The sequence below is a fragment of the Zingiber officinale genome, chromosome 2A (genome assembly GCF_018446385.1).
Source record: "Zingiber officinale cultivar Zhangliang chromosome 2A, Zo_v1.1, whole genome shotgun sequence".
NCBI lineage: Eukaryota > Viridiplantae > Streptophyta > Magnoliopsida > Zingiberales > Zingiberaceae > Zingiber > Zingiber officinale.
This window is the reverse complement of record NC_055988.1, coordinates 12,382,018-12,401,699: the sequence shown is the minus strand read 5'-3', so window position 1 is coordinate 12,401,699 and position 19,682 is coordinate 12,382,018. Positions and strand designations below refer to the sequence as shown.

The 19,682-nt window shown below is 40.7% G+C and overlaps 1 protein-coding gene, 1 long non-coding RNA gene, 4 other non-coding genes and 1 pseudogene across 8 annotated transcripts; 2 read left to right on the top strand and 5 right to left on the bottom strand.

Annotated features, from left to right (window-relative positions):
• Nucleotides 1–3,429: 3,429 nt before the first annotated feature.
• On the bottom strand, nt 3,430–7,354 carry LOC122040736. Of its 3 annotated transcripts, none has more exons than XR_006128708.1 (4): nt 6,518–7,354; nt 4,301–5,910; nt 3,673–4,223; nt 3,430–3,569 (listed from the first exon to the last, which is right to left on the bottom strand). It is a non-coding gene; the product is annotated as an uncharacterized LOC122040736 (long non-coding RNA). The 3 variants fall into 3 exon arrangements; XR_006128709.1 differs by lacking the exon at nt 3,430–3,569 and having other exon boundaries at nt 4,082–4,223; nt 4,301–4,456; nt 4,561–5,910; XR_006128707.1 differs by lacking the exon at nt 3,430–3,569 and having other exon boundaries at nt 4,082–4,223; nt 6,671–7,354.
• On the top strand, nt 3,718–6,225 carry LOC122040735 (annotated as a pseudogene).
• Nucleotides 6,633–6,776, bottom strand: LOC122044790. Its single transcript, XR_006129793.1, has one exon. It is a non-coding gene; the product is annotated as a small nucleolar RNA F1/F2/snoR5a (small nucleolar RNA).
• On the bottom strand, nt 6,827–6,909 carry LOC122044775. The gene has a single exon (XR_006129779.1). It is a non-coding gene; the product is annotated as a small nucleolar RNA Z196/R39/R59 family (small nucleolar RNA).
• Nucleotides 6,990–7,078, bottom strand: LOC122044774. The gene has a single exon (XR_006129778.1). It is a non-coding gene; the product is annotated as a small nucleolar RNA Z195/SNORD33/SNORD32 family (small nucleolar RNA).
• Nucleotides 7,147–7,240, bottom strand: LOC122044801. The gene has a single exon (XR_006129802.1). It is a non-coding gene; the product is annotated as a small nucleolar RNA U31b (small nucleolar RNA).
• A 10,827-nt stretch (nt 7,355–18,181) lies between the features above and the next one.
• Nucleotides 18,182–19,179, top strand: LOC122044407 (homeobox-leucine zipper protein HAT22-like). The gene is made up of 3 exons (XM_042604893.1): nt 18,182–18,562; nt 18,643–18,722; nt 18,797–19,179. The coding sequence occupies exons 1-3, from the start codon at nt 18,329–18,331 to the stop codon at nt 18,984–18,986; spliced, it is 504 nt and encodes a 167-aa protein (XP_042460827.1). The 5' UTR covers nt 18,182–18,328; the 3' UTR covers nt 18,987–19,179.
• The last annotated feature ends 503 nt before the right edge of the window (nt 19,180–19,682 follow it).

The following is a 19,682-nucleotide window of genomic DNA, read 5'->3' as shown; positions in this document are numbered from 1 at the left end:
ATCAAATGAACCTAATCTCCATCTAATTGCCCTTTGTGTGTGACCTTATAGGTTCTTATAACGTTGGCAATGCTCTTAAACCCATTTAGAAGCATAAGTAATAAACGGTATCTAGCAACACATCATTACTATCCAAGTTATAAGAATGTTGAGATCCAACATCACCTTGTGACTACTAATTGTGACTCTTCACAATATATGACAAGTGTCCTTCTATCCTTGACATCTAGATTGATCAATATGAGGCATAGACCGTGTCATCCTCTAATCAATCTAAATCTTGAACTCCAAATAGACTCACTCAATCAAATGAGCTCAATATCTCATATTGACTCATTTGGGCATGGCCATGCACTTCGTGGTCTCACTCTATCAAGAATATCGATATCACTCCCGTCATATAAGAGGGATAGATCTCATCTACATCACTCACATCCCTCCGCATAATTTGTTACATACCCAGTAATCGCCTTTATAGTCCACCCAGTTACAGGTGACGTTTGACGAAGCCAAAATATGTAACTCCTTATGTAGGAAACCATGGTGACTTCAGGTCCAAGGACTAGTAGTCATACTAATAGCCACATGAGAAAGTATATGACACTCATATAACGATCCATGATACTTTCTCATGATGGATCATTCAGTATACATTCTCCAATGCATACCCATGTGTCAACTTGATATCTCTATATCCATGACTTGTGAGATCAAGTCATCGAGTTGACCTACATGCTAGTCTCGTCGCATTAACATTGTCCCTGAATGTTAATACTCGACTAGGAATGATTAAGAGTAGTGTTCCCTATATCATCTCACTATCGATTCAACCAATCGATTGATATAGGTAAGAACCTTCTACTCAAGGACGCTATTATACTTTGTTATTTGGCACCAATATAAGTAAGTATAATAACCAAAAACAAATGTCTTTATTTATATACAAGAATATGATACAACGAGTCCATACAACAATCATCAAATGATTGACTCTAGGGCTCTAACTAACATCTTCAACCTTTGTCCAACTTGAACGCTTTCTTGTACCCTCAACATTTGAAACCGCCTTTTCTAAATTGACCATCTCAATTGGGGATTCACGGTCGGAAAGTTGAGTCTCCGGGACAAAAGTCAGAGTTACAGGTTCATTCGACATTGAAGGAGTGAAAGACATACCAGTTGTGTGGGGGGTGTCATATCCATGAACAACCGACGACGTGAAATATGGATGGCTCATGTTTTGCCTATATTCGGCTGGAAGCGGTTGATATAGACCTCGAGGGGTATAATTCAGATTATTCATAGAATTTCCAAAACCTTGGAAATTTTGAAGATTTTGTGGAGGAAACGACATATTGAAAATGGATGTGGGTATTGATAATTTGGTGAAATTTGTGGATTTTGGGAAGATGAATATTCTTGCGAGTTGTTTGTAGAATTCAAGAAATTTGTAAAAAAATATCCTATTATTTTCATCCATTTCGGATAGAAAATAAGATGGTAGGAACTTGAAAAAATAGATGAGGAGAGAATTTAGAGAGTAAAATTGAAAGAGTAGTGAGTCGAAATGAAAATATATACACATATGGGTGAATATTTATAGTCGAAATTTCAAACTAGCCGTTAAAAAATAATCGTTAAATAACTAGTCGTTATTTAATTTTTAATTCAAAAATTTACATTTTAAAAAATCCGTTATTAAAAAAAATAAAAAACACACAGATTTTACACTTGGCGTGGGCCCGCCCTGGGCCACCCCTGAACGCTTGAACGCGTTCAAGCGTTTTAACGCGGTACATTCATATGCAACGCGGCGTTAAATGCACAGTCTCATTATAACGCGATATTAACGCCGCTTTGCATATGCTCTAATAGGAAAGAAACAATAAGAGGAATCCTTCGAGACCCAAAATTTTGTTGAAGGAACCCTCCACCAGGAAGTCTCCTTGGCTTCCATTCCACCTCCAAGCCAGTGTGATGCTTCTCCATATCTCTTCGTACCTGTCCACCAAATCGACTTAGTACCCACACATCCAGCAGTTCCATACTCCACTAGCAATTGCGCTGCAAGAAGATGTCGTGGTGAGGGCGATCCAAGCATGCTTCTCGAAAATTAGGTGTGGTTAACCGAGGATGGCGAGATTGTGGGCGGCGTAGCGTCAGAGAGGGATTTCGAAGGCCATTTCGATGAAGAAGGCGTCGCGATTCATCCACCAGAACCATTCCACCTCTTGGTGGGACAACATCAACCGCCGAATCAATGAGAGCTTGGCCCAATCCTCGGCGAGCTTGTGGTCGAGGTGCATCGTGTTGTAGATGATTCGATCCCGTGGAGGCTGCAATAGTCGATTTGGTTCTTGGTCCCTTTCAGAAAGTAGTGGTCGCCCGTGGGGTTTTTGTTGGGATTGGGCATCGATCCAGTGACGAGGAGGATCCGTGGCTTTCCGTCAGGGCGCCAGCTCGGGAACCCCGGGTTCTTGTCCAGCCACCTTCGCCGATGCTCGTCCCAGTCCGAGATCTTGGGTCCTATGGTGAACTTGGACATGAAGGTGGAGAGAGCTGCGACGGCATCGACAACAGAGCTGTAGTTGTGCGCCCGGGTACCTCCCCTCGCCAACCCAATCTGAAGCGTACAAGTTGAGTTGGACGGCTCAGATGTCACCTCCAAACTTTCCAATTGTTTTTGCTGAATCTTATTAGGATTATTCAACATCTCATGGTGCGTGTGGTGGGACGGCAGCCTTAGGGCATAGTACGGTGGGACATTTCCTCTTAAGCAAGGTCCGATTTCCATGCAAAGCATTTGATTAAGTTTTAGATGATTCATTGGACCGTCTATTATAAAATTAGCTTTCTGAATTAATTTGAGGGGAAGAATATGAAATTGGATAGTCTATTTTGAAATTAATCAGTTTGCAACATCTGAATATCTGCTCCTGGAGGTGGGCGTCCACCCTAGCGACGCCATCCGAGAGGAGGCGGGCACCGAAGAGGAGCGTCTCCAACACCGTGAGCAGCGATAACAGAGTATTCATCTGGGTGGCATAGCCGGAGATCCGCCGGAAGTCCGACATATCCACAGGCCTGCAATTGATCAGTATGGTAGGCGTGCACTTAGGGACCGCCTCGATGGGTCTACGTTGGATGAACATGAAAGAAGCTAAAGGCAGAGTTAATGAAGAATCTCAGAAGTATCGTTCGGTGTGCAGCCTCGATGGGTCTACGTTGGATGAACATGAAAGAAGCTAAAGGCAGAGTTAATGAAGATCTCAGAAGTATCGTTCCGTGTGCAGCCTCGATGGGTCTACGTTGGACCTATCTGTGCTACAATCAGTGCAACTCGTGCGGCCCTTAATTACGTAGCCCTCCAATGAGGGAAACGAATGCTTCAATGTTGCTTCAATGTTGCCCTCACCATGTGAGAGGTGAGGGCAGTGCCGGTACAGGTAGAATCGAATTTACCGCCAACGACCAGAGCTTGTCAGTGGCTATTCAAGTCAAGAATCTAATTGCCCCCCGCCAAAACAAGAGGAATGATGAATAGTTTAGACAATGATGTGACTGCACTCCTGAAAAATATCCTTAGTTAATAAGTGAGCTATAGCAGATGCTGTCGTAGATAGATAGACGGGCATTAAATTGTTATTGACAGGCCGACAAGAGCAGGCTTACTTTATAGAGAAGAAGCTTCATCAGTTCTCTCCAAGAGAACAGAAGATGGAGGGGGAACTGTTCTGTGTTCTTCTCATGGCCGGGTTGTTCGTGGTGATGTTGATTCTGGTGTTGAACCATTTCCTTCCCCTGTTACTGAATCATGGAGTTGCTCCAGGAGGGAACTTTGGCTGGCCTTTTATTGGTGAGACCTTAAGATTTTTGGTTCCACATGCCTCTTACACTCTTGGACGTTTCCTGGAAGAACATTGTGCCAGGTAATGATTTTTCCTCCTGCACAATTGTCTCTACATGTCCATCAAAGAAAGGAAGTAAAAGTTTGTTTTGAGTATAAGCAGGTACGGGAAGGTGTTCAAGTCACATCTCTTCTGCACACCGACGATCGTCTCATGCGACCAGGAACTGAACCATTTCATTCTTCACAACGAGGAGAAACTCTTCCAGTGCAGCTATCCCCGTCCTATCCATGGCATACTTGGATATCTTATTGACATAGGCAGGATCGCTCTTGAAGTCATCGCCGCCTGGAAGGGCAAGCAAAGGATCTTCCTCTGTGAAGAGGCCAGAAAGGTTTACTTCAAGATATTACGACAGAAATTAGTGTTGCATGCTAAATCTAATGCTTTACCTTGTTGATAGTTCACTTTCAGAGTTATAGTGAAACAAGTGCTTGGGATGTCGCAAGGTGAGTCGGAGACTGAAAGAATTCTTGAAGACTTCCTTACCTTCATGAAGGGGCTCATCTCCTTCCCCCTTTACATTCCAGGGACCTCCTATGCCAAAGCTGTACAGGTAAATTTTGTTTCTTATTTGATTGGAGATAATCTCCATATCCTAACACAACTTTACAGGCAAGAGCTAGGATATCATCCACTGTCAAAAACATACTTGTACGAGACAAAATGGAGGAGATTCCAGCAAGAAGGGTGACTTCCTAGATGAATTGCTGTCAGCTAGCAACCTATCTGAGGAGGAAAAGGTCAGTTTTGTTCTGGATGCTTTGTTGGGTGGCTATGAGACAACCTCTCTTCTGATCTCCATGGTTGTATACTTTCTTGGGCAATGTCCATCAGCTCTAGAGCAGCTCAAGGTAAGATCTCTATCTCTCCATCTGTATTAGTTAATTATTGAAACTATTCCTGCAATGTTTTCAGTCGGAGCATGAAACCATTAGAGCCAACAAAAAAGAAGAGGATTTAACTCCAGAAGACTACAAGAAAATGGAATTTACTCAGAATGTAGGTCAGAGGATGAATTACATGAAGCCTTATACACAGTGTGGATTAATAAGATAGGTTCTCTTTTAGGTCATCAATGAGACTTTAAGATGTGGAAACATTGTCAAGTTTGTTCACAGGAAAGCTCTGAAGGATGTCAGATACAAAGGTGTACTTCCACTTGCTCTGAAGCATGGATGCATTAGATGAATCTTTTTCATACACATAGTTTGTAATTATATAGAATATTTAATTTCTATGTTCTTTAACCAGATTACTTTATCCCATGTGGCTGGAAAGTCCTTCCAGTGTTTAGTGCAGCACATTTGGATTCCTCTCTCTACAAAAATCCTCATGAATTTTTCCCTTGGAGATGGAAGAAGGTAATTTGTCACAAGAATTTTGTTGCATTCTTACATTGATTTCGCTTATCTTCTATGAGAACCCTCATTTTTCCCTTGGAGATGGAAGAAGGTAATTTGTCACAAGAATTTTGTTGCATTCTTACATTGATTTCACTTATCTTCTATGAGAAGCCTCATCTTCCAGACCTGAATCATTGATGATGCAGAAGTAACATTATGCTGTATTATCAGTTTCACTTTTGGAGTATGAAATGCCATGCATCCAAAAATTTTATACTTATGATATTAAGACCTCAAAACAAGTTGAACATTTTTCTTGTAAAATCAAACTAATATTGGTAATCTAAAGTCCAGCTTTTTCATGTAAATGGTGAATAGGATCAGAAACAAACAAGCAAGAAATTTACACCATTTGGTGGTGGTCCAAGGCTTTTGCCCAGGATCAGAACTTGCCAAGGTAGAGGCTGCTTTCTTCCTCCACTACATGGTACTCAACTTCAGGTATGCTAAAAGCCATTTTTTTGGCCTAAACACTGCATGAAAATGAATTCATGTAAATGGTGATTTGCGGCATGGGATTTATCTTCAGGTGGAAGGTAGAGTGTGGAGACATCCCCATGGCCTATCCATATGTGGAGTTCAAAAGGCAGCTGCCCCTGCAGATTATACCAACATCATCAAAATATTGAACTAGCTATAAGAGAAACAAATCATTTCAATGAACTGTAATTTTTGTCAGTTCCAGAACTTCAAGGATTAGTTGTTTACATTGACGTAGCAGTAGTTAGATTAAAAACAGAGCAAGGGAAGTGAGAAAGAAAAGATGAAGCTCTGCCTCTTAATTTCAGTCTTGACATTGTAAGATGAATTAAGCTTCATTTATAAATTATATTCAAGTTCTCTTAGGATAATTATGGCAGTATAGGCAAGTCAAGCTTGTTTAATAAGCTAAAAACTACTTATATCTTAAACTATGTTATCAAAACCAAAATTTAGCGTATTTAATAATTTATAATATGTATATTTTTAAATTTATTTGAATTGTTAATGAACTTGGTAGCTTATTTTATTTAAAAGTCTAACAAGAACTTTATAAAGTAAGAAAAGTCGATACACTCACCAAAACCAACCATTATAAAGAAAAATTTAAAAAAATCTTATCAAACCAAACATAATCTTACTAATAAATTTAGTTGATTTACAATCATAATCAAAGTTAAGTACAACATTCAATAATTTAACCATTTTCAACTAGACACTCACTTTTCTTCGCATATAAACATGGATAATTCTTCTCTTCTGTTCTTCCTTTCCAAATGCACAACAATCATCAATCTCATATCCCATGAAATAATCTCAAAATGCAATATTAGTTTTAAGATGTGAACAGGATTTAGTAACAGGAAGCACACTTACAAAATGAGCAACCAGTGTCGCAAGGCCTGTCCTCCCTTCCATCTCTGCCATTTTCACGAGGTGCTCAGCCATAAATTAACAGAGCACCAGATACCTCGTGGCATCAACATATTACAGGTAAAAAATTCTCAATAAAACTTGAAAAAAACGAGTTCGTGCAATCTCAGCCGAAAGATGGTGATAATTTGTTAGAAATAATCATGGAAATCAGCATCATAATAACTTCATCCTTGATTGCATATCGTATTTACCAAATCAAACAAAAATCAGATTCAGCTTTAAAAAAAACCCAAATGACAAAAAAAAAAATTACTTGAAAGGGAGATCAGATGGTAGTGCATGTATAATGATGATTCATCATCTGGATTACAGAATGAAGTCTATGGATCTGGAATCATCAGTTCTCCAATAAAACAAGAGACACAAGCAATAAAACGAAGAATCAAACGAATATAATCAAAGAGAAGCTTGAGAAGGAATCAGATAGAAATGTCCATCACCATAAACAATCCGATCGAAGAACGACAGGATTCGTAAGACTGGGGCGACATTTATACAATCATCACGCTCAAAACAACGAATTGAGAAGAGGAAACGATCTCAGATCGGAGCAAAGGAACCCAAATAAACGACTACAGACGGAAGACGGTGGTGGCGCTGCTCCGATAGTAACGAGAGAGAGAGAGACGGGAAGGAAGCGGTATTTAAAGAGGAGGGTTAGGGTTTTTTGATAAGGCTGGCGGATCCAATTTTACCGGGTCCCTCGCCAACCGGGCCGAAAAGACAATCGAACGGGTTGGATCGGATCCGGCGGGGCTGCTTAGCCCTTTTATGGGGTGACCCAATTGATTGTGTTAAAAATAAATGCGTAAAAAAAAATTCTAAAAAAACAAAAATAAAATAAAATCAATAAAATCAAGGCAACGATGCTATATGATTTAAAGACTAGTCTGACTCTAGAATGAGTTGCAGAGAAAAAAATCTAAAAAAAAAAATTCAAGAGGAGACACCTAAAATAATAAGTCTATAAAAATAAAAATAATGGATTATAAATTTATTTATCTATTCTTGAATTTTTTTTTTTAAAAAAAAATTACTCTACATACCATTTCTCTTAAAGTTATCTGGCGCAATTAAAATTATGGAATTTTTAAAATGTGCATCTAATTTTTAAATATTTTATTTGTTTTTTTATTTATCTCTCCCGTAAATCATAATGGCGCATTGAATTTTAAAAAATAATACTATTGTGTTAATGCATTTTAAATATTAACACTGATATGATACTTGCTTTGATACTATATTTTACAAATCAATATTAATTTGTAAAATATAGTTACAATGATTAGCAGAAGGGATAAAATAAAAATAAATTTATCTTTTAGAAAATCTAATTCCCTTTCACAAAGTTAATGGGAGTTAAAAAAAAATTTATAAATCAAATAATATCGAATTTAAGGCGATTTATCAGTTTCATAGATATTTTCTAACGGACGTTAGGATAAATAAAAAAAATACTCATTAAAGAAAAATATATATAAATAATTTATAATTGAAAATTAAATCATGAATATCTAAATAATAACTAACACTCTTCACTAATATGAATAAAAAAATGATAATTTTAATTAATTTTATTAATTATTTTTAGAGTAATCGATCAATCCACTAAATTTTCACACAAGTAAACCGTTTTCACAAAATGATCATCCAACATATGTCAAATTAATAATTATTTATTTTGAAAGATTACTTAATTTAGTGAAAAATAAATTAGCCAAATCCATATGGAGGTCTAGCCAAATATGAACACAATCATTGAAAATCTCCCACAAGATTTTTCTATCGAAGGTCTCTATCGAACCGTCCGGATAAGATTTTGACTACCAGTGACAAAATGAATCATCAATGACTCGAATTCAGAGGCTTGTGTTCCACAGGTCGCTGGGCGTGATGCTGATGGCGAGGAGGAGCCAACACAGCCAGCAGGGCCGGCTCTAAGGAAGCTATGCTTAGGCCATATAATATATATATAAGTTAAAATGGTAAATATTTGAATTATGATTACAATATTTAAATCAAATTTTTTTATCGATAATTATAATTTTTTATTAGTTAAATTAGATTTATCAATAATTTTTAAATTTTAAATTTGATCATTAGTTTTTAATTTTGAATATATTAAAATTAAATTTGTTTTTTTTACTCGTTAAAGTAAAAAAAAACGAAATTAATCATAATAAAATAAAATTAAAAAAATATTTAAATATAAATAATATTATAATAGGAAATAGAATATAATTATATAGAAGGATTTACATAGCACACCTCATTTATTATTAATTTTTTATTTATTAAATCTAATTTAATTGATAATTTTAATTTTTATCGTTAAAGTTAAAATTAGATTTGATTTGTAAATTATTTTTAATTTTTATTAAGATCCGTAATTTTTTTTATCTCTTATTGATATGAATTTAATTTATCCACCAAAATTAAGTTTAATTAATAAATTAAAAATATTTATTAGTTATAAATCAGCGACTTTAACGTCTTCTATGAGTCACATAATAATAATAATTTTATAAATGCATCTAGACTTTCTACATCAAAATTAAAATTGATATCTTTTTTATAAATGACAATTAAAATATATTAATATGGTGGTAAAAAGAGTCCACAGTCAGATGTGAGAAAAGTAGTTGACGTGGAGGTCAAAGTCAAAGCGCTCAAAGATATATAATCGTCAAGTCATCAAAGTTAGTCAATCTAGGAGCAACAGGGCGATCGGGCATGCCCGCCTACTCAGTGAAAGGAGGGCCTAGTATCATGATACCCGCCCAAAGGCTCGTCCGACCAGATCGCTCGTCTGGCCGAGAGATAAGCATCGACCTGATAGCACAACGACTAAAGAGAGGAGAACATATATTCGCAATTGTGACGACCCTACAAGTGCTAGTTCGATCGGACCACTCGTCCGGTCATACGAGGAACAACCTACCGAGCCGAGCGATCGTGGAGAAGAATAACCCAGAGCGACTGGGCAGGGAATCCCGGCCGAGCGACTCCCCCGCTCGGGCAAACAGTGTGACCTCGTTTAGCTCATTATATCTTTCTGAAAGCTAGTGTTGTTGCCACTAGGGCATGGTCAACAAACAAATCGTACAATGGAAGTTTCTATTGTCATGTCAGGGATTTGCACGACCTGTTAAGGAATGATGTCATAAATACATTTCTGATCTATCTTTTATGCGATCAAGCTCTTGTTGCTACAGTTTCTACTATTCTGGTGACTGACTTGAGTGTCAGAGGGCCAACGTCGGGACCCCTTCCTTGGCCCGAAACTAACATCCTTGGTTTTGTAGGGCAGAGTGGAGTCTTCACACGGTCAACTGCAGAGCCACATCCCCAGTCAACTGTCTTCACAATTTTCGGATAGAATCATATTAACGCCGTTTGTGGAACTTAACCTGTATCTGAGACGTGAAGATAAAGGGCGTTGGACGACTTACGACCATGCCATTGACGAAAGAAGAATTGGATATGCTTATACAAGCACAAACGACAAAGATGTTGGAGCAGAAGCAACATGCGTTAGCCGATCGCCAAGCTAATGAACTCACGGTGTCAGCAACCGCCTAGCAATCCGGCTGTCTAGGTTGAGCGGAAAACACCGCCGCTCACAAGATAAACAACAAGTCGATCGACACATTTGGAGATGCACCAAATTCATTGATCCCCTTTTACTAGGTGTTGTTCCACACCCTTTTAGAGAAACAAGACTGAGCGGATAGAGAATAAGGATCCTCCTCAGATGACACGCTTATCCGGGACACAGAAGGGTAAAGCACATAGGCTAGATGACTCCCCTGAACAAATAAATAGACTGCTCTCTCAGATGATCCTGGAACACCCAATACCACGATATTACACACCATTGACGATCGGAGAGTACAATGGAACAACCGACTCAGAGGACTATCTGATCAGATTCGACAACACAACCACACTCATCAATACATTGATAGAGTGAAGTGTTAAGTCTTCCTCACAACTCTTTCTGGATCTGCACAGAGGTGGTTTAATGCCTGCCAATTGGATTAATCCACTACTTCAAGGACTTCCGAGCCTTGCTTCTACACTATTTCGCTAGCATCCGCTGTTATCAGAAGACGAACATTAATTTGTTCGCTGTAAAGCAAGGGCCCAAGGAAGCTACATCAAAAGGTTCAACTAGGTAGCCATGGATATCCCATCTAGGAGTGTAAATTAACCAAACCGCTCATGAACTATTCGAAGCTCGATTCGATAAAAGCTCGTTTGAGCTTGTTTAACGAAACTTGTTAAGATAGACAAAACAAGGTCAAGCTTCACAATATTCGGCTCTTAGCTCATGAACATATTCGTTAAGTTCATGAATCAACTTTTAAATTAAAAAAATAATAGTTTTGATATTGAATTTATAGATTTTACACTCTATTTATGAAACATATAGATAAATATATTAAATTTATTTATTAGACTAAAATTATAAATTTTAATAAGAATATTATAATTTTTTCTAAATATATAATTTAGTTTTAATGGATATTTAAATTTATAATTTATATTTATTAACCTCGTTTTGGCTCGATAAAAGCTTATGAACTATAAATATATTCGTTAAATAAAGCTCGAGCTCAATTCGATTATAAATGAGCCAAACTCAAACATTCAATAATTCAGCTTGACTCGGCTCTATTACACCCCTAATCCCATCGGCCACCCCGGAAATCCTGGTAAGCGCCTTTTCGTAAGGACTTACAAAGGGCGAGTTTTTTCGCTCACTCGTCTGAAAACCACCAAAGGACTTCGACCGGCTGCTCTGGAGGGCTAGCGAATACATCAACGTGGAGGAGACCCAAGCAACTCGAAAAAAGAAAACCATTCCTGAGCCGACAAGCGCACTTGAGCGTCGGTCGGCTCTAACCCATCAACCACCAAAGTGCCCCCGAGTGGGAGCGACTCAACCACACCAGGAGCTCTGAGCCCATGCTGTGTAGCATGTAGAAGCTACTACCATTGCTATTTTACTCCTACCATGGACATCATTATTCTTCTCCTACCATCGCTCGACGACACATAATACCTGGGACTACTACCACTTGAGGCCAGTTTCAAGACAACTTGCTCCTCCAGGATATCATCGCTGGTCACGCTCTCCCGATCTACATCATCAACGTCGATCAGGTGGACGATGAGAAGAAGAAAAGTTGACGGCCGAGTAGCATCAACACCAACATCAATGTAGAAGCAATGCAAGTCTCGCCCGGGTGTCAGCCGAGCGAGCTCAACTTTCAGCTCGGGAGGAGGAGAATAGGAGTAACACTGCATGGGGGCGATATCGGGATGATCCCTTGAGGGTTAACCGACGGTGATTCTAACAGGGTGAGGAAATCACATGCTCAGTGATTAGAGATACACGTTGTCAGGTGCAATAAGGAGAAGGTCGAGTGATCAGAGATCAGATTTGGTCCTCAAGACTTATAGGGGGTGGAGGCCCCTCATGACGATGCCCTGATTATCCGAGCGGTAATAGCTAATTATAATATTCATCAAATTTTTGTAGATACGGGTAGCTCGGTAAATATCATCTTTAAGAAGGCGTTCGACCAGCTGTAAATCGATCGGAACAACTTGCAGGCCATGACAACCCCGCTGTACGAATTCACGAGTAATGAAGTATTGCCAATCGGTTAGACTCGGCTAGCCATATCACTCAGAGAGGAGCCATTCAAGCGGACAAGGACCACAAACTTCATCGTGGTGGATGTGTTGTCTGCCTACAACGTTATATTGGGCTGACCAGCCTTGAATGAGTCCCGAGCAGTAGTGTCCACCTTCTGTTAGAAGATCAAGTTCCCAGTGGATAATAAGGTAGGTCAAGTCAAAGGTGACCAACTGGCTGCTCGACGGTGTTACATTGAGATGGTCAAGTCCAAGGCAAAGGCCGCTTGGAAGACATAGCGATTGGCGGTAAACACGATTATAGAAGGAGCTCTTGTTGGTCTACGATACAAAAGAGGAGGTCCAGATACACCTCAGCCGACCGAAAGCCACAACTTTCGTTACGGCTGATCTGGCCGACACAAAGGAGGCTAAGATGGTGGCTTGCCTTAGGAAAAACCATGACGTGTTTGCTTGGTCGACACACGAGCTACCGAGCATCTCGTCGAGTGTGGTGGAGCACGAGTTGGATGTCCGACCGGATGCCTAACCGGTGAAACAGAGGAAGAGAGACTTCAACTCGGAGCGGAACAAAATTATCTAAGCGGAAATAGAAAAATTACTAGAAGTAGGCCACATTCGGGAAGTCTAATTCTTAAGTTGGTTGGCCAACGCGGTGCTGGTCTCCAAGGCAGGCAACAAGTGGCGGGTCTGCATCGACTTCTGGGACCTGAACAAAGCCTGCTCGAAGGATTTCTATCCCCTACCACACATCGATCAAATAGTGGACTCCACGGTAGGCTGCGAGCTGATTTGTATGCTTGATGTGTACCCGGGTTACCATCAAGTTCTGTTCGCCAAGGAGAATCAAGAAAATGTTAGCTTCATCACGACTAATGGGACCTACTACTACACTGTGATGTCGTTTGGATTGAAGAACATCGGCGCCACTTACCGAGGGATGATGAACAAGGTGCTCCGACAGTAGATCGATCATAATATGGAGGTATATGTCGACGACATATTAATAAAATCTCTCCGAACAACTAACCTTTGTGCAGACGTTGAAGAGACCTGCTGGACCTTGCGGACATACGAGATCAAGTTTAACCTGAGTAAGTGTTTGTTCGGGGCTAAAAGCGGGCGCTTCCTTGGCTACATTGTGACCGAACGAGGGCTAGAAACAAATCTAAGTAAGGTGAAGGCGCTGCAGGACATGCCCTTACCCCGTAACTTAAAGGAGGCCCAGTTTTGACCAGATGGATTGCTATTGTCGAGATTTATATCCAAATAGTTCGATTGGAGTCACCTTTCTTCAATATTCTGCATCGAGCAACAAAGTTCTAGTGGGACTCGGAATGCGATAAGGCGCTGGAAGAGCTTAAGAAATACCTAACCTCCTTACATGTACTGGCTAAGCCTATCGCCGGTGAACCGCTCTGGATATACTTGTTATCCACAGAGCGAATGGTCTGCTCGACGCTGGTGTGGTAGAATGACACTAAACAATAGTCGGTGTATTACTTAAGTCATATATTGAAAGATGCAAAATCTCGCTATACCTGCCCCAAAAAATTAGCGTACAGGTTAGTCCTCGCCACTCGGAGACTTCGTCCATACTTTCTCTCACATCCCATAGTGGTGTTAACTAACAGTATGCTAAAAAAAAGTCCTCCTTAACCTAGAAGTATTCGGACAACTGATCAAATGGACCACCGAGCTAAGTAAGTTTGACATATAATATCAAGCTCAAATGGCGATCAAGGCTCAAGCCTTAGCTGATTTCGTCACGGAGGTACAGAACTCCGAGCCAGACACGACTTGGAAGATATATGTGGACGACTCGTCCACCCGGCAAGACAGTGGAATAGGTATCCTCTTAATATCACCATGCAAGGATAGAATGCAACTATCTGTGCGATTGGACTATCGGACCATAAATAATGAGGCAAAAATATGAGGCCTTAATAACTAACCCGCAAGTAGCCGTGCATGTTGGAGCCAAAAGAGTCCCTATCCACTCAGATTCTCAGCTGGCAGCTCAGCAACTATCGGGAGTGTTTGAAATAAAGAACGCCCAGCTTAAGTTGTATGTTGAAGCTTTTAAGAAACTGAAGGTAGGTTTTCAAGAAGTGATCATACAGAAAGTACCCCAGTTAGACAACTAGTACGCGGACGAAATGGCCAAGTTAACAAGTGTTTTATATCCAATCATTGTAGATAAGCCGGTCGAGCAAGTTCTTCTGGTGACACATATCAATAGGACGGATGGAATAGTCATACAAAGTGACTAGAGGATGCCACTGGTCGAGTTCCTCCGATCGGGTGCCACACCGGACGATCGGGAGGAAGCTTGGTCGTTAAAAAGGAGGGTCAACCGGTTCACCCTAATTGGAGATCACTTATATAAGAGGGCTTTCTCAAGGTCGTTGCTTAAATGTATCGAATCGAATGATGTTTAATATATATTGTAAGAAGTGCACCAAGACTCCTGTGGTAGTCATTCGGGTGGCAGGTCATTGGCACGCAAGATCCTACTAACAGAGTATTTTTGGCCAATATTGCAGGCAGACACCATTTGGATGGTGACCACAAGCATGCCCAGCGAGAAGTATCAGAACATATCGCACCAACCTACTGAAGAGTTGAAGGCGCCCACTGTGTCTTGTTCATTCGACTAGTGGGGTATGGATATCATTGGACTATTTCCCTTGGCGACCAGGCAAAGAAGATTTTTACTGGTGGCAGTCGATTATTTTTCAAAATGGGTGGAAGTCGAATCGGTCGCCAAGATAACCGAGCACATTGTTATCAAATTTATATTCGGCATCTCTCGCAAGCTCGTCTCGAACAATCGTAGGCAGTTTACAGGGTGGAGACTCAGGGAGTGGTGTATGAGCTAGGACATTTTGCAGGCCTTTACATCAGTGGCCTACTCATAGAGTAATGTCCAGACAGAGGTTACCAATTGAGAGATCCTCAGAGGGCTCCGGGCTCGGCTTGACCACACCAGAGGCAGCTGGGTTGATGAACTCCTGAGCATGCTATGGGCCTACCGCACCACGCGTAGAGAAGCAACCGACATAACCCCATTTCACTTGGTGTACGGAGGCAAGACAGTTGTGCCGGTCGAAGTAGGGGTAGAGTCTGACCGGGTGCAGCTCTATGACGAGGAAAACACCGATCGACGGCTTATGGAGCTTGACTTGATAGACAAAGTTAGAGAAAAGGCAGCTGTCCGACTAACGACCTACTAGCAGAGAATAAAGCAAAGCTACAACCGAAGAGTGATTCCCAGATCGTTCTAGGTCGGCAACCTAGTGTGAAAGAGAGTGAAGCTGGTCGGCGATATCACCAAAATTAGAGGCGCCATGGGGAGGCACATACAAGGTCATCCAGAAGCTCAACTCGGGATCCTACTATTTGCAAGATGAGAACGGGGTGAAATCTCGAGCGACCTTGGAGCGTGAACTACCTCTAGCCCTACCGAGTTAGATGAGAGGTGCATGGTCAGAGTCATATAAAATATAAAAAGTCCTATTTTTGTGAATGTAGGGAAATGATGAATGAAAAAACCAAGGTGTTCCAGACTCTTGTGTCGATTAGCCAAGTTAAAAGTCGAGCGACGATTATAAACCCTTGTGAAATAATATCAAAAAGTTGAGCGGCGACTATAAACCTGAGCATAGTGCAAATGCGACAGCCGAGTGACAACTATAAACCTAGGCATGTGAAAATCACAACCGAGCGACAACTTTAAACCCTTGCATAATATAAATCAGAAAGTCAAGTGACGACTATAAACCCTTGAGCATTGACGATTAACACGCAGCGGCGGCTATAAACTCTCAATACTAAATTATTGAAGTAAAGTCGACAGCCGAGCAACGACTATAAAATTGAGGTGCGACGAAAAGTATAAGTTGAGTGGCGGCTATAAACTCTCGTTACGAATTTACTGAAAGTAGAGGGACAGTTATAAAACCTAGCCTGCGAGAATTACAGTCAAGCAGTGGCTATGGAATTTGACAGTCGAGCAGTGATTATAAACCAAGGTTCAAGATTAGAGTATAAGTAAGCCGATCGACGGCTATAAAACCTTGAAAATGGATAATCAAACAGCCGAGCGGTGACTATAAATCCAAGCATAAGCTAAGAGTAAACTGTCAACAACTGAGCAATGGTTATAAACTCAAGCGTAAGCTAATAGTAAATTGTTAACAACAGAGTGGTGACTATAAACCCGAGCACAATGGCAACTCAACAGTCGAGTGGTGACTATAAACCCTTAGATTGCAAATTATAAATAGGTGAGCGGCAACTCTAAACCCATAGTAGAGAGCAGTTACAGTATTTACAATAGCCGAGTAATGACTCTAAATCCTAATTAAGTCAAGCGGTAACTATAAACTCTTGGTCAGCAAAGGTGTAAGCCGAGTGGCAGGTCTAAACTGAGAATGTTCGATCAGGCAGAAAGGCTGCTGAAGACACTGCTTGTCCAATCAGTCGGACTTATAGTCTTCTTCGACTAGACTTGAGGGGAAGGCTTGTGATGCGGTAGTAAAAGGAGCCCACCAAGGATGAGTCAAAGGTGGGAAAAGCAGTTGACGTGGAACTCAAAGTCAAGGTGGTCAAAGGGATGTAATTGCCAAGTCATCAGAGTTGGCCGAGCGGGGGGCAACAGGGCGATCGGGCATGACCGCTTACTCGGCGAAAGGAGGGCCTAGTATTATGATGTCGCCTGGAGGCTCGTCCGACCAGATCGCTCGTCCGGGCAAGCGATAAGCATCGATTAGATAGCCAAACGACTAAAGAGAGGAGAACAGATGTTTGCCACTGTGACGACCCTATAAGTGCTAGTTCAACCGGACCATCCCGTTCAGCCATACGAGGAACAACCTATCGAGCCGAGTGATCGTGGAGAAGAATATCCTAGAGCAATCGGGAGGAGAATCCTAGTCGAGTGGCTCCCCTGCTCAGCCAAACAGTGGGACCCCTTACTTAGCTCATTGTATCCTTCTGGGAGTTAATACCGTTATAGCAGTGCATGGTTAACAGATAAATTGTACGACGGAAGCTTCTATTATCATGTCAGAGATTTACCCACCTTGTTAAGAAATGGTGTCAGAGACTTTTCTAACCTATCTTTTCATAGAAAAGATGGGGAAACGTGCACGTACTGAGAAGCATGCATGTATGTTACATGACCACTATATAAGGGAGATCCATACACTAGAGGAGGTATACATTATTTTGTGATCAAGATCTTGTTGCTATAGTTTCTACTATTCTTCTACATTCCAGTGATTGACTTGAGCGTTGGAGAGCCAACGCCGGAACCCCTTCCCTAGTCCAGCATTGAAGTCCTTGGTTTTGCAGAGCGGAGCTGAGTCTTCACACATCAACAATAGAACCATATTCCCAGTCAATTGTTTCATCATTTTCGGACATGATATATATATATAACTTGAGAAATATAAAATTATTATTCATCGACTATAATTATGAAAATAATCTTTTATAATAAATCAAATGGTCTTTTTTTATTTTTATTAGTAAAATTAAATCTGTCTAATAATATTATTTTATACAAAATTTATTTTTTTAAAGAAAATAATATTTATTTTAAAAAAAGAAATATCAAGGCTTTAAACAGCCAACGTGCATTCATGCCCTCCCGGACAAATTAAATACCTAGTTACCTAATCATGACGCACCAATCGGGTCATTTGGCGATTAGATTAGGCGTCGATCAATCATTTGGAACGCAAACAAGGACGTCGTCAACAATTCCGCTACTAGCACAGTTCGTTTCCTACTAACCCCCACTCACCTCTTCCTGTTTAATTTCTTCTGCCGTCAATCTGAAATCGATCGTATATAGACGCCACGGCTTTCCCCTTCTCTGTCCCTTTTTTGTTTTTCTCACACAGCGCAGGACCTAGCAGCAGAATGGCAGACGGCTGCGACACTCACCTTGCTCTTGCGCTAGCTACGCCTCCATGGCCCTCGCCCCGCCGACGGCAGCCTTGTTCCACACTACTGCAGCGAGAGGGAGCTGCTGAATTAGCAGCGAGAGAAGGCGATGAGGAGGAAGACGCCGACGTGAGGAAGAAAATTAGACTCACCAAAGAGCAGTCTGCCATGTTGGAGATCAGGTTCAGGTTGCAAACCAATCTTACCTCAGTAAGTACAATTCATACCCGCCCACTTGGATCGATCTTTAACTAAATAACTGATATATAGCTCTCGTAATAAATGATCAGAAGCAGAAACAAGCGTTGGCTAAGAAATTGAAGCTTCAGCCACGGCAAGTAGAAGTATGGTTCCAGAACAGGAGAGCCAGGTTCTTCCTTGTCATATTTATCTCTCTCTATATATATCACATCGGCGTTTAATTAATTTGGCTGCGACGTGTAGGAAAAAGCTGAAGCAGACAGAGATAGATCGTGAGTTCCTCAAGAAGCGTTACGAGGCGCTGAGCAAAGAGAACCAGATGCTGCAGAAGGAGTTGCAGGACATGAAAGCCCTGGAGCTGCCGGCGGCCGGCCTCTCAGTTTGTCCGACTTGTGGGAAGATAAGCGGAGGCGATGCAGCTCCCTTGGTATAAATTTTTTAAGCGACACATATCAGATTGCGTTCTTAGTGTGCGTCTGATCTGTAAGTTGATTGGATGGAAGGAAGGTTTGCGGATCTAGTGAGTAGATTTTGTTTGCCTCGGATGCGCTGTTTGACCCGGTCAGGCCAATGATTCGGGTTGCTGCTTATGACGCCTGCATTTACACGATTGATTTTGCAGTCTTCCGGGGGGCAAAAACAGTGAGTTGTCATCTTGAGAGATAAATCATGAAAACTTATTCAAGTTTAATTTAAACGGGAAACACGAAATAATCCAAAACAATATTTTCGCCGTTGAAAATGGAATCATAAATTTTGCATTCTTCAACGCGCAGAAACAATGGATGATGACAAAGAAACTAAACGTAGCATCTATCACAAAATCCATTGATCCCGGGAAGCGTGATGGCAATGCCACGTCAGTTTGGTCAGTGAAGGACCACCTACATTGGATGAAAAACTATTTTAGGGTAACCATAATGAACTCCATGAGGCCTGGGACCTGAAAATCTATTCCCAGTTAATTAACCTCCAAAGGAGTTGGGTAAAGAGTAAAGGGAAAATAAGCGGACAAAAGTAAAAAAAAAAAAAAAAAACTCCTATATTTTCAAATCGTTCACAGTAAATTATCCTAAAATCGTTAAAAGAAAATTTTTATTCCTATTCTCTACGTACACTTTCTAATAAA